At 42.1% G+C, this 14893-nt stretch overlaps 1 protein-coding gene across 2 annotated transcripts in view; it reads right to left on the bottom strand.

Annotated features, from left to right (window-relative positions):
• Positions 1–14893, bottom strand: part of LOC124062593 (copine-8-like) — a 57746-nt gene that overhangs the window by 14603 nt on the left and 28250 nt on the right. For both annotated transcript variants that reach the window (XM_046395492.1, XM_046395491.1), the window contains exons 7-16: positions 14366–14442; positions 9645–9708; positions 8018–8121; positions 6804–6908; positions 5746–5787; positions 4806–4881; positions 3052–3108; positions 2189–2250; positions 1900–1946; positions 239–420 (exon numbers count right to left, since the gene is read on the bottom strand). In XM_046395492.1, the coding sequence (XP_046251448.1) occupies positions 239–420; positions 1900–1946; positions 2189–2250; positions 3052–3108; positions 4806–4881; positions 5746–5787; positions 6804–6908; positions 8018–8121; positions 9645–9708; positions 14366–14442 (816 nt within the window). The remainder of the gene's footprint in view (positions 1–238; positions 421–1899; positions 1947–2188; positions 2251–3051; positions 3109–4805; positions 4882–5745; positions 5788–6803; positions 6909–8017; positions 8122–9644; positions 9709–14365; positions 14443–14893) is intronic.

Raw genomic sequence — 14893 nt, 5'->3', positions numbered from 1 at the left:
ACTTACTGTAATAACATCAGCCTTTGTGCTCAGTGCTTATTAGCAAATGTTAGCATGCTAACACACTAAACTAAAATGGACAGGAACATTAACATGCTATGGCTGAAATTTTGAACTTGTCAGCATGTTTAGCATTGTTAGATGAAGAAACGGAGGGACTAACGACTGGAAGATTAGTTCATGCACATCGGCTTGTTTGGATGACACAAATGACAGGAGGAAAAAGTCGTCTCCTCACCAGGGCGAACTCGTGCGAGACCCGTCCGTCTGGGGGCAGCTTGGCACCAAAGCCCAGCGCAGGAAACATCTTGTCGCTGTCGTAGTCCTGGATGATCTCCCCAACAGCTCGCAGTGCCATGGCATAGTCATTCAGCTGGTATGGGCTCATGTAATGGAGCGAGGTGGGCTGGGACGGGTTGCCTGGGACCCGAATGGTTCAACACAGTAAAACACACATCAGCATCAAATTGTAATTATGCCTGCTCCCCCCTGGGCTGTGAGTCATATTAAAATAAAAGGGAGGGGAGTGGGTGGGAAGGGGGTTAAAGCGTAGACTGGAGTTTTAGTTACACAAACATTTCTCCAAGGCACAGCTGCACTGGAGGCAGAAATAATCTCAGCGGTTCCCTCAGACCTCAGCAGGAAGTGTGAGGAACCACAACATCACGGCACAGCGGAGTAACATGAAGAGGCTGCAAATGAGCAACTTTACTAATAAAATGATGAGCTACAGTGATGTGCTGACGCTCCAAGATCGTCTCTCACATGGTCATGAATGAATCAAATCAGCAAAAATGTGACCTCTAAGAAACAATACAAGGCTGTATGATTAAAGGTTTTAGATTTGAAAAAAGAAAAGCCTCCTCTTTCCTGTGTATGACTGCAAGAAACTGCTTGTGACAAATAAAAAACAATCACTGGAAGTCCTGATAAAACTGATGAAAACAGAAGTCACTTGTCTTGTCTTGTCGAAGTGAGAGCAGGTAGAGGTAAATTACATGAAGTCAAATCCAAAAAACTGACCACAGTGATGACATGTAAATACGACTGATGTTCTGTAGTTTTCTTCTGTTAACATCACAGCAAAACAAAGAAAAGACCAACAATGTTTAGTTTGCCTCTGAGTGCTTTCCTACATCTGTGCCCAGTCTGCAGCACTCAGCCCCACGTCCACCAGTTCTTTCTGAAGACGTGAATCTTTCATTTTGAAACAGCTGGGCACTAATGTTTAGAAAACTTCATTAAAATACGGCAGGCTTCAGATACACACATAAAACTGACACAAATTTTGTTAGTAGTTTTGCAAATATGAGTTGATATAAATTCTCAAAGATGGGAATGTGGGAGACTGATTTGATGCCGCCCCACCCCCCATTTCTCCAGTGACACGATGATGTCTCCAAAAATTGTGTTACATTTATTAACTTCCTGAACCAGCTCTCACTAAAATGAGAACATCCCTCATGTGTGACCGAGTCTTGTACACAGAACCGCTCGTTTTGTTTGTTTGTCGTCAAATTGCTGCCACTGACAAATGTACAGCAGCTTATCTGTGGGGCCTCATAAACACTGACTACGCGGTGAATTGGAAATATAATTTCAAAAGTGTGGGGGCTGACGACTTTCTGTCTACAGCAAGTCACAAACTGTACACACTGTGGTTAATAAAGAACATCAAACTGAGCTCAGAGGTTTAAAGTCATGGATTCTGTTCAAATAACTGTCCAACTTTGACCTGCTTGGCCTTTATGTGGGGGGTCAAGTGTCATTAGAAGAAGTAAATTAAAATTGACTTAAAAAGCTCATATCAAATAAAGATCTGAGTGCCAACCACCAAAAAGTTTTATCTGTTCGATACACTTGAGGGATTTCGTTGATAAGAGCCTTTAAAGCACTCACCATTTGATGCAGTGAAATCAATTGCCACTGTGAAATTAATCTGAGTCCTGCAAGAGAAAACAAATCACATGAGGAGTAACGTGGAATCATCAATCATGCTAGATTATACCACAGCATGTTTCAAAGCTCGCAGCAGCGAGCAATTAAGCAGCAGGTTAACGGCCACTGTCTGTCTAATGGTGGAGTTAAGAGATAAACACGGCGCAGTAATCCTCTCTGCAGAGCGCCAGTTACGTCTCAGCCGCGGGCGATTCTGGATTTAACCATGAGACTGATGCTGTGAACTCACCCGCCTCGGATGTAGTCCAGGAAGGAGAGCTCAGTGTCCACCAGGCAGGACAGGAGGGTGACCTGCCAGTCACGAAAGACAAGAATCACTTTTACAGTCTGACCAGAGTCTGTCAGCGCAGCACCAGATGATCCGAAGTTAACAATTTTGTCATTTTGTGATGGCAAAAGCAGTGATCAGGTTGACTCCAGCCAGTTCCTCTCACTGCTGAATACAAACTCATCAAACTGACACAAATCTAATGATTCCTATTCAGTACTGCAGCAAAACCTAATCATAACATTTATGATAAAGAGGTGGAGAATTGATTCAAAACAGCAGGATAAGACATGAATGAAAAAACAGCCACAGGGTAAAGAAACTCAAAGAGAAAGCGATAGAGAAAACAAAGCCCACTAAAACTGAAAGTGCACACAGCACACTATAAAAGGAGGTTTTATTATATTTTGCACAAAGACCCAGAAACCAACCAGTTCAACCTGAGTTACCTGCACGACCCTACGTTTGTTGTTATTTGCAGAAACACAACTTCTTTTGCAGGAAAATGTACCGTGTGAGCACATTAATAACTAAAACAACAAAGGTATTCGATTTTGAGAAATGCAGAAGTAACTGATTATCAAAAAGCAACTGAAACTCGGGGAGTTTTGAGGGTTCCAGTGCAGTTGCCAGATTCTGATCCTGCCATGAGGATTTACAGGAAGGACCTCCACTGGAAGATATTTTCTAGCACGAAAGACAATAGGACACAAAAGTAAAGCAGAAAAGCTAATGTGATGCTGAAGGGATTTGTGGCGGCACCTCGATGACCTGAAGGTATGAGGTACAGAAGAACAAAAGCAAAACACAAACTGTTGACTCACCGTTCCTGAGTTTTGGTACTTTTTCTTCTTCTTTCCTTTTTTCTTTGGATTTAACACCTGTCGAGAAAACATGAGCAGAGGGTGATACAGACATCACTTTGGTTTAGTCAGCCAGAATTCAGAAATACAAATACAATTAAAAGGTGACAATACAACACACGGCACACACTACCCATCCCCACATTATATTCAGTCTGAATAAAGCAGTTGGTTTTGTTTCATTTCCTTTCACTAGCTGCTGCAGTATCTAAATTAATATTTTTATTCTCTATAATGTGGGTCCTGGTCACAGGGGTATTTATTGCTCTTGTTTGGTTTGACTGACAGACCTTCAGTCTGTACCTCAGATGTGTCCGGGTCAGCATTTTGACCAAAAAACATGAGAATGAAAGAAAACATAAAAAAGATGTTGAGGAAGTCTGGAGAAATAAAAGGCAGAGAGGACTCACATGTTACGTCACACTAAGTGATTCAGGTTGTGCTTCATCAGCACCTTCTCTGACTCCTGACCTTCAGTGGATTATGGTTCACTCACACACAGCTGGTGTGTGAGTTAATGTGAGCATCAGAAGGAGATGGACATTAGCCATTTGATGAACTGGTGCTCCACTAACAGCGTACATCATTATGGTCTTCAAGCAGGGCATAATACATCCTGTCGACTGATCACTGGAGCCCACGTATGAGTACTGATGGATCCCTCCATGTTGAATGGCAAGAGAGGGAGGGTTGTACTTTTAAAATGTTTATGTATACCTCCCCTCAAAATCAATAAAAACCTGCTGAATAAATATGAGTTGGTGAGGCATTCCCACTGGGGAGGAAAAAGCACTCAAACTGGATACAACCAGCAGACTCTGAGTACCTTTCCTCATTTATGTGCTCCACTTGTGTATCGATATTTTAAAAGACCAGATCAAGGGGACGTAGATTAAATCAGCACGGGAGTCCGACGTGTGCACTGGTCCAGTTTTAGTCCACCTCAAGCCCTATGCTGTTTGTTACTGGAGACAAAGCAAGAGGAGGAGGAGGAGGAGGATGAAAATATGTGTCGAGGTTATTGTGAAAAACAGCTTTTTGCTGCTGCCTCCTCCATTATGTCTTGTGTTTTTTTTTCTGTTGACCCTGTGATCATTTATGCACCACAGTGTGTGGGCAGCACGATGCCAAATGTTCTAATTTAACTTTAATTTAACTAAGCTCTATGAGCTCGGCGTGTTGCTGTATTGTAGTGTTTGTACTGCAAGTGAAGACGGAGGAGAGAATAATAATACCAGAAGCGCACAATATCAAGAAGTACTCAGACTCAGCAAACAGGGCTGTTAGAACAACACGGCTTAAAGTCTCTGTCGTCTCCTACTTCCTGCTCTCATCTTCTCTGTTACTTCCCACTCTGTCAACGTTCCTTTCATTCACAAATTCTTACATCAGCATATCTGGCTAATCAGACATCAGCTTGTGTTTAGTGAGTCAAATAGTTTATGCCAAAGTCTTCCTCTGCTGCTAACCTCAATAAGCATCCTCATTCACTTCAAGTGGATTTCTCCTTTTCAAACTGGTGCTTTATCACTGCAGTCTGGGTCTTTGTAGAGCAAGTCTGAATTTTGTAGAGCATCGCTCACATGCAATGAGACTAACTGACGACAAGATGGAGATACGGAGGCTAAGGAGAGCTAAGGCTTGATTTCAGGGTTATTATTTGAATTAGGGTCAGGTTATGGTCAGCTCATGTGTGTGCGTGTGAGCAATGTCACCTCATAGATGTGGAACTGTGACTGGCTTCTGGACATTTCTCTGTAGCTGGTGCTGAACTCGCCGATAAAGTCGTGGCTGTAAAAAATAAAAACACAGTCACATTTCTTCTCGCCTTTAGTAAAGCAGTAAAAATGGCAGGTTTGATTCAGTCTCAGCTCGCACACGTTATCTGTCGTTTCTTCATAACACAGAAGAAATCAGCAGTATCACTAACAAGCTCCTTGGTAACCGGAGGCGTGGGCATAGCCACCAACTTCATAATTTCATGGTGATAATCAGTGCAGTTGGAATCAGGGTCAGAAAGGCATGGGAGCTCAGGGCAAATCGCCACGGAAATGTCAAAAAACTCCCTGTGAAATCACCAATGAAAGAGCAAACTGTGCCCCTGAATATTAGAAATTCACTTGCTTCAAAAGATAAACACTATCTTTACCCCCTCGACCGACTCTGTGAAGTTATCCGTCAAGAGACCGTTCAAGCAGCATTAATAGTTAATGTATATTTAAAGCATTAGGGAGTGTCGTCAAATGTCGGCTCTGGTGAAATTTCTCTACAGCATCTGCTCTGACAGTGAAAAACAAGAGGGGGTATGAGGACAAACATTTTGGAGCGTGAGCTGTGACTGTAATCCCAAATGCCCTTCCCTACTTTGCACATATGCTCTTCTACTTTCAGGGCAGTTTTTAGGAGCTTAAAATATCAGTGTCATCAGGTGAAAACGTTTATAGCGAAGAACAGCATGGAGGATTAATAACTAAATAAATAATGGAGTCACCACAGCATGTAGCTTGTAGCTGGGCTTTGTTCAAAATGTACGTGGGGTTTCTTTCTCTGAAGGGTATCAGTAATACTGTACTGAGGGACGGAGCATCATAGCATTCGATGCAACGCGCACTTGATCACTTGAGTTTAACAGAAGACAGAGCATTGTCCCCTCACCCGCCATCTCTGTCCCAGTCGTACACCTCCACCTTAATGCTCCTGTAGGGAAAGAGAAGAATGACAAAGGGAGGGGAGGAGAATCCCATTAAAAAACCAATTAGCACGCTGATTTACAATCTTTCTGCGTAAAATGCTGGCAAGCCATCCATGGAAGGCTGGGGTCCTGAGTGGACGAGAGGGCTTAACATAGGGAGGGGCATTTTAAAGCTGTCTTGTGAAGTTCATTGGCGGTATACCCTTTTGTGAGCCAATGAAACAAGAAAAGAAATATAAAAAGACAAAATAACTAAGAATTGGGAAGCACAGGAAAGCTGTATTTGAGTGACATAACCAAGGAGTCTCATGTTGCCTTGACAAACACTTTAATGAGAAATGATACAACCTCTGAACGTCACCGGAAAACTCACGCTCAAAAAGTTGGTTGTGTGAGGATAAAAAATATGACCAATATGGCACTATATTCATTAACATTTATAAACACTGAACCAACCTCAAACAACAGCAGTCATCCATGTTTTCGGCTACACTGAGACAGTCCTACTTACGTACATCTTGACATGTCATTGCATAAGAAACGAAATTTCAAATTGTTTGTGATACTGGTGCCAGCATCTTTCGTGGTTTCTCTCTGAATGAGCAGCAAAAACCTTACAGTGCAGTTGGGATAAAAACAACACAAAATGTAGCCATTTATCTCCTCGAGGTACTTTTTATGTAAGTTTACAATAAGAAGAAGCTGGACTAACTTAGGCTTTTTGCTGCTGAAGATCACTGCCTGAGCCAATTTGTACCAATTAAAAGTGTCAGTGCTTGTTGCTATGAGCAGCTTCAGGTCTTTTCATTACGTTACGGAGCACGTGTTAAGCTTAGTGTGAGCAAAGCAAAGCTGCCCATAGTTTGACAACACACTACAGGAGCAAATCTTACCGACTGCACCAGTTTTCTCCTCATGTTCTGCTGTCCCCGCGTTTATGTCAAGTATTTACACATAATATTGCTCTTCTATCCATTCATTCTAACTGTGAAATGTCTGTGCTGACATTCTCCTACTGTACCTGTCGTAGTCTCCGTTGCACAGCGCTCGGACGGGAATTTTAAAAGCCTGCCACACCGGATCCAAAGTGTTCTTCACCACTTCTGTTTTGTGGCAGATGGTGTATCTGTGAGACATACAAAGAAGTTACCGAGTGACAAATTAACCTTAAAGTTACTGGTCCTTGACTGTTAAAAAGGAAGAGAAAAGGCCTCCGGGTAAATATCACAACTACTCGCTGCAGCTTGTTAGCTAACTGTGAATTTGCTAGCCAGGCTAATGCTTGTCAGGCCCAGCAGCTCCCAAAGCTCTTCTCTATTTTCTCTGTTCTGTTAACATCCAGCTGATATTTCATTTAATAGAAAGCTACTGAAGAGGGAAAATTCAGCTGTCAGAAAAGCCAGTTCACCAGTTTATCTGAAACTACGTGTACTGAAATGAGGTCTCATCTACGTCAGCAGGTACCAGAACTCAACAAAAAATACACAAACACGTCTCTCAATTGTAGTTTCTTTTGTTTCTCATAGTTGAATGCAGAAGAAGTGATTTACGTATTATGGATGGATTAATTTCAGTTGGACTTTAAAGGTAAAAACACCCACGTTCTGTTCTTGTCATGAAGCAGAGTGTAATGTTAAAAGCATGTCACAAAGCATGATCATGATCATGATCTCTGGCTCAAATAACCACTTCCTGTTTTTCATTCCGCGGCACCTAGTCTGGCTCTTTGTAGCCGCGCCGTGCTGCTGTTACACCCTGAGGCTGAACATTTAGGCTGCTTCAGTAAATATCTAGCTGCATAAAAACACAGAGTGTGTGTCTTCACAAAGACGCTGAAGTCGACTTGAATAAAAGCATCTGCGGGCCAAAAGAAACTGCGACCTCGGCACACAGTTTTCACTTAACTTCATCTTATCCATCCTTTCTTTCTTTATTTCCCTCTTGTCGACTCCGTCCCATTATGTCTGCTTTGTCCTGTTCACGGCTGGACGACATACGTCACATATATAGCACCAGGAATTATGTAACCTCACATGGGCAGTTTAGACCTTATATCCTCTGTGTGGGAGCTTTTTGGAGCATGAAAAATCATCAGTCTATAAGCATTACAGGCATTTCTTTACATGCTCTGTGTGTGTGTGCTTGTGTGCGTGTTTACATGCATTCAGCTGCCAGTTGTGTTATTCAGCAAATTGATGTCCATAAACAAAATGAGGAAGCTGCTTGTCAACTTACGACCCGTCTTCGTTACTGCGGTAAAAGACAAGGAAAGGATCCGACTTTCCAAAGAAGTCCTTCTTGTCCAGCTTGTTGCCACAAAACTGCAGCATCACTGACTCCTGAAAATGGAGGGAAGTAACCAAATTATCGACGTTACACACTCTGCGGTCTTGAAGAAACGACACACGACGTGACTGAGTTGTCAAAAGGATGATGAAGAGCGACGCATCACTTCTCTGTTCCTCTGATTTTCAGTCGATTCACTCTCTGATTTTTGTGTTATCACTTCCATGTATGACTGGCACTATTTCAATATCTACATTCAAGTTTATAGCAATGAAAAGGGTAGAAAGTGATTTTTCACTCATTCGAGTTTGGCAAGCTGATATTAAAATCTGATCTTCACATACCCCAAAGCAGAGAGCAAAAGATTAAATTAAGATGATCAGGCTTAATTTCACCCTCGAACACTTGGACACCTGCAAATGACTGTCATTATGTCATCTAAAATTTATAATTAATGATGTGAAATTAATCATCTCTTTCAATAAAGTGTTTGTTAAGTGCTGTAATTAAGCTTTGCACAGTGAGTCTCCTTGCGTTCTTGTTCTTAATTAAGCTGTTTGCTTTGTTTCCCTGGATGCCTTTGGAAAGCGTAAGCGAGCATGAGCTTGATTTATCTTCTCTACAGTGTAAAAATAAAGCAAAACTTGGTCAACTTCTCTGCTGGCCGCAGAATATTCTGTGGTGTTACATATTGCCAGGAGAGAAATGGATCATCTTTTACAACAATGCTCTCCTCTCATGACGCTGATCACAGTATCAAACAGTCCACTGCGTCTTGAACTGAAACCCAGTCCTCTGCATGGAAACTGGAGCAATGAGGAAAAGTGGAGCCAACAGAAATCAGCACCGAACCTCCTCCCTGAAATGAGTTGCCACAAATCTGTTGAAGTGAACAGCACTGCTTGAAGCTTCTCTGGCTGCAGCAGTACGGTGGGAGTTTTAGTTAATACACTTTGTTCTTTAACTGAAGTCACGTTTCTTGCTTCGAGGCAAACGCCAGCATCAAATGAGTAAAGCCTCGGGTGCATGAAGCAGTACAACATCAGTGCTAACTTGTACTAGGAGTGAGTATTATGACAACATACTGTACTGTACTGCATGTGCACACCCAGCTGCCCTCTAATACAACAGTCCTGCAGTAAGTCATGAAGGTTATGCTGTTCAGCTTTTGTAGATTCATCTCGATGTCCATATGAGGCACCTGAATAAATGTTATCACTGTACGTTTCCGCAAACCAGTTAGGATGAAACTTTATGTTTTAGCTTTCAGTTTTATGTTGGGACATCGCTGTGCTTCAGGTCTGGTTGGGTTTGGGCACTACATACCTGACTTGGTCACCCCAAACGCTCACAAACATGTGATCAGAAGCTCACATAACATAGATTAAAGAAATGTTCAGAAATGTTCACATCAGTGGTTTGCAGAAACATTCAGTTCTATAACCTAGATGGACTAGATGGGTGACGGTCGTCAAGAGAAATTCAGACTAATTAGAGGAGAGCATCTGAGATGTCTAAGAGATCCACTTGAGACGAATCAAAGGAGGAACCAAACGGGAACCAGATGGACTCTTACCCTGCAGTTGCTCAGCTCTTCTGCTCTCACTATGATGGTGCCGCATTTCTTCCCCGGGATCCCACTACAGAAGAAAAAAGGCAAAAACAAAATATTCCCATTTATATTAATATCACATTCAAGCAGCAAGAGGCCAAAAGCAATCAATTTGTGACAAGGAGGACGACAACCACACAGTTAGAGGGAAAATCTGCCTGGGTGGCACAACAGTGTAATGGAGAGTAAATAAACAGCTACATTCTATCATAGTTCATTTCCAGCTTTTTACATCAGTTCCTTGTAATGTTTCCTTTTCTCCATCTAAGAAGAAAAAGCTTTTAAGCTTTTTGATCAACTAGTTCCCCTTCACTGTTTGCTGCGACACTGAGCTTCATGCAGACTGTACTTACATATTGTGTCTTTATCATACTGACTTTAATTCTGCTGAACTATGAATTGATTTGTTGTTTATTCTTATTGATTCATTTAACCGTATGTCCAGTCAGTGATTTGTTTTTTAACTCATGGCCAACCAACCAACCAACCAAATAACCAACCTCCTTCTACACACAGCTACGCATTACAACGATCACGAGTGTCGCGGCTCCATATAGAACTAAGCTACGGTATGGATTACAATTAAGCTTTTTTAGTATATTTAGAATATTACAGATCTAAGAGGAAAATGACATAAGAAAAAGAGAAAAATCCACCTGCTGCGTCAGAACCTCGGACAGCTCCGTGGGACTCCTGACATTCAGATCCACGCTTGAGGCCGGAGGTTCTGATTTCCACAAGCCTCAGTCAGATACAGGATCAATCAGTCAGGCAGACTAGACCCTCTGCCCCTGCACTCAGTCTGCTACTACAGGGTGGAGGGGATGGCAGGCTAACTAATTATCCAATGAGCATATCCATATGTGCTTTGCAGCTATAGAACTTCCAGTTTATACAAATAAAGCTAAATAAAAATAAAGTTTCTTGTTTCTTTCTCTTTACGTACTCCTTATCCATTCCTCATCATATCGTCAGGCAGACTGAAATATCTGTGACAATAACAGTCCAGCTTTAGAGTAATGTTTATTATGGGGTTAAAATCTCGGTTATAAATTCTTCCAGCTGAGACCCCTGCGGACCTTGAATCAAATTTCCCATTTATCGCCTGACTGTCTGAATAAATATTAATTAATGCTGAATGAAAACCTTCAAAAAAAGAACATCAAAGCAATGTAACCGCATCCAGTGACATTTCAGCTGCGATGTTTGTTTATATCCCGAGCTGACGAAGCGTAACGTTCAGCCAGTAAAGCCAAAGGAAACTGACCACTAAAAATAGACCAAATGAATGCCACGCAGACCCTGGGCCCCATTCAGAACGAGGGAGGGGGAGAGATAATTTCATCTGGCTAAGTACTGTCCAGTAATGGCCGAGAGAGATCACAGTAACACATGTGGACAAACCGATGGCAAATTGAAGCGAGGCTTTGATAACAGCCCCACCCCCATCACCTGAGACACATCGCCATCCTTTGATGCACAAAGAAGAATCTAGTGAAACTAATTCACTGTACGAGCAGAGAGATTACTCATTCAGAGGACGGAGAGAGGGAACAGAGGAAGAGACGGACAGAGAGTTACTCGAAAGATGGGGGCTTTCGAGTGAAGGGAGAGAGAGGAAGTGCAAGGTTTCCACTGGAATGGGTTTTTAAGACTGCATCCCTCTGTGATGATAATCAATACATTACAGTATTCGCCTGCAAAGCCTGCATCAAAAGCTAAGCTGCTGAGTTTGTTTTGTTCATGTTTTTTATTTTGGAAGTCTGCAATGGCTGTAATGATAAGTTTTAAATGTGAAGCTGCCCCTCTTTGTGTATTTTTATTGTTAGTTTTAATCTGTCCCTACAGTCAGATACACCAAACGTCTGAATGTTTCAGAGAAGCAGTTTTTTGTAATTCACAAAGTTGGATTTTCACATCCCTGCTGCTATTTAAAAAGTTCTAGACTTGCAGCTGGATATGGATCCAGGGTACCTTGTTGCTTTTTGTCAAAAATCAGCAGAAAAAGAAACTTAAAGGCAGGTTTCTGTGACAAAAGCTGTGCTGTGAAACGTCTGTCGTACTCACTGATGACAATTTATATCATCCACAAAATGTGACTAAACCTTTGAATGAAATTGTTTTGGAGCAGATTGCCATTTCAGTCTTCTCTTTAGTCTGATCCGCCTCCACTGAGCAGCGCTGAGCAGCGAGATGCTTTTTGACTTTTTTATGTTGTGTGACTTAGAGGCAGCTGAGTGAGCACAAACACGCACGTACAGCTGTGCAAACTTACAAACACAAAGAAATGGATGAAAAAAAGTTTTAAGATAAGACATGGAGGTACAGTATGTGCACACACACACACACACACACACACACACAGACCAGATCTGAGTGAATGACTGCTGCAGGCAGATTACATAACTCAGCGACAGCAACACGTTCTTACATCATATTTCTTGTGTGTCACTCTTCAACAGGCCCATTCAGCTGCTACCGCTCATTGATTCTGCCACACACTGTGCAAACTTACACAGAGTGTGGCACACACAGACACACACACACACACACCTACAGACAGACAGACAGACACACTGGACACCACTGTGTGTGTGTGTGTGTGTGTGTGTGTGTGTGTGTGTGTGTCCGAGGATGAGGCGAGGGTCAGACTACTGATGGCTCACTGCCTCAGGAGGAAAAAAACAAAAGCAACAACAACAAAGTGTTCTCCTCAGCAGGCACAAGAAGAAGCTGCAGTTGTGTGTGTGTGTGTGTGTGTGTGTGTGTGTGTGTGTGTGAGGACAGTTACAGTGTAGCTTAGACATTAAGGACACACTTCAACCCAGTTGGTATACCCAGCGTGGTATAGAAAGTAACTGCCTTAAAAAGCCATCAACACGGGACAAAAATTCATAAACACCCAATAAAATCTGCCTTTTGTCTTCTGTGAGAAAGGGTGCAGTCGGCACTCAATCCTGGGTCAAATGACTCTGCAGCAGTCAGAGAGAGAGAGAGCTGTGCAGAGATGGAAATACCTGTGTTCACCTGTGCGAACACACTCATTTTCCAGGCCTTTTCTGGCTCAATGCTTTGATAAGCATTGAAGTTAAGAACGCTGGCGTGTAAACAGTTTTCCATCCGCCTGTTCAAGCGGCACTCGAGCGTCATTCAGTCAGCACTGAGAGACTGAAGTAAAAGAGATTCTTAACCAAGTAGTTTTGGCGCCTAAACGTAAGCATTTCGAGGACGTATCATGCAGTAGGCGTGTCCTGCAGACGGACACGCTCATTGACCTCCAAGCTGCTTCCTGCTGTGCTAATGTGTTTGAGTGTACAGGGACGCATGGTGTGTGTCAGGTGTGAGAGTGTGTGAGTTGGTACGTGCCAGGTGGGGCGAGGAGGCGATTTGTGCACCAGCTACCGTATCTCGCTGCTGATTGGCTCTCTGAGGATGAGCCAAAATGGAGGTTGTTCTTTACAGCCGCAAACTGTTTTCTCTTGTTTATGTCAGTATATTTTGTATACTGTATGTTGTTATATTACATTTGTTATACCTTCCTGGTTAGTTTTGTGGCTTCATCTGACCTTTGTCCTCTCTGAAGACCACCCTCAGCTCATTATAGGACATTATAAATCTGACACTGTTTTTTGTGGGAAAATGAGTCTTATTCATGTTGTGTTTCGGCCAACATTTGATGGGATGCTAGTATTTATTTATTGCCTATTTTATAGTTTGGAAGGCTTAGATTTTATCTTATTTTAACTGACAATGTCTCCAGATATTTTTTGGCATGAAAATGTTAATAAAATGACATGACGCCAGCTGTCTGAACTTGAGAGGTGGTGCTGCTGAGAGAGAGAAATATCAGTTTTTATCTTTAAATGTGTCCGTTGAAGAGATTTGCATTTCTGTGGGTAACACCCTTCTCTGAGTCTTCCTTCTTCCTCTGTGTATGCTAAAAGAACTGCTGTTTTCTTTCTGGATGTCTTTGTCAGTATCAGATAGATCAATAATAGAGAGTGATTGGAAACATGGGAAGAGAAAGAGGGGAAAGTCTTCCTGTGCACTCCAGGAAGTTTCCAGGCTAAGACGAACCACACAAAGAGCAGAAAATGTGAACTCCTTCCTGGCTATAGGTTTAATCACTATTTTGTTTTACTAATCAGTGATAGCAAGCAAAAAATCAGACATTTATTCATATGAAAATGTCCCTGATTATTTCTTTAAGCTTCATTGGAAGCTTCAGTTCAGTTTAGGCTTCTTCAGAAAATGAGCTGGGAGTCCGACGCTGACATCTTCCCTTTGGGTGAACTGTCCCTTTTCACTGCACGCTGTTTACCATCGCAACGTGTTTACAGTCTGTCATTAGGCCTGCTGCTGTTTAACTATTCATCTCATTTGGCTGATGGAGACAGTGTACGCTTTCATCAACATCTTGGCTCATTTTCATGCCCCTGCTCCGCCTCGCTTCAAAGACAAACAGTGGCAAGTGATCTTAAAATAACATGCTGATTCTCAGTTCATACCACTGAATGGAACAGAATCCAAAATCAAAACATGGTCCCATATGGCTAATGATAGTGGCCCTCTGATTAGAGTAATGCAATACAAGCTGTTTGCCCCTTCGCTTTCAATTATGGGCGTCTAATTAAAGTAGCAATGAGTGCGTTTGTTGGCGCGTGTGTGCAACTTGTGTTACTCACATCAAAGGTTTCTCCAAGCGGCTTCCCAAAGAGCCGACGATCTCACCTAGCGTGCAGAACGCCTGGCCCAGGAAGTCCTGCATGTGCGGAAAACGTACAAGTGAACACATGAAACAAGAAGGCACACATATCTAAAGGGAAACATTTTTACTATTTGACCATGACACCGTGAAATAACAATCCAGAACATTTTTTAAACTGTGCTCACTCATGAAAGGTTACTTTATCCTGTTTATTTTCACAACGAGGGTCATTTGAATCATTATTCAGTTCCAACAGTTTTACTTCAGTTTTCGTGAGCCTGTTTTCATTGACAGGTTCATGTTTTGTTTTGTTCATCTTTTCATTAATTTTTAAAGCAAAAATGCCAAACATGATCTGGTTCCAAGTTGACTATTTTTTTGGGGGTTTTCAAGGACAACAATCAATCTTTCTGTCAACATTCTGAAATTTATGACTGATTGATTAATAAAGACCTCAGAATCATCAGAACATTAACCCGTACTGTGAGCACCGTAAACATAAACA

This window comes from Scatophagus argus, chromosome 7 (assembly GCF_020382885.2).
Source record: "Scatophagus argus isolate fScaArg1 chromosome 7, fScaArg1.pri, whole genome shotgun sequence".
NCBI lineage: Eukaryota > Metazoa > Chordata > Actinopteri > Scatophagidae > Scatophagus > Scatophagus argus.
Note: the sequence above shows the minus strand (reverse complement) of the source record. Positions and strands in the feature narration are given on the sequence as shown.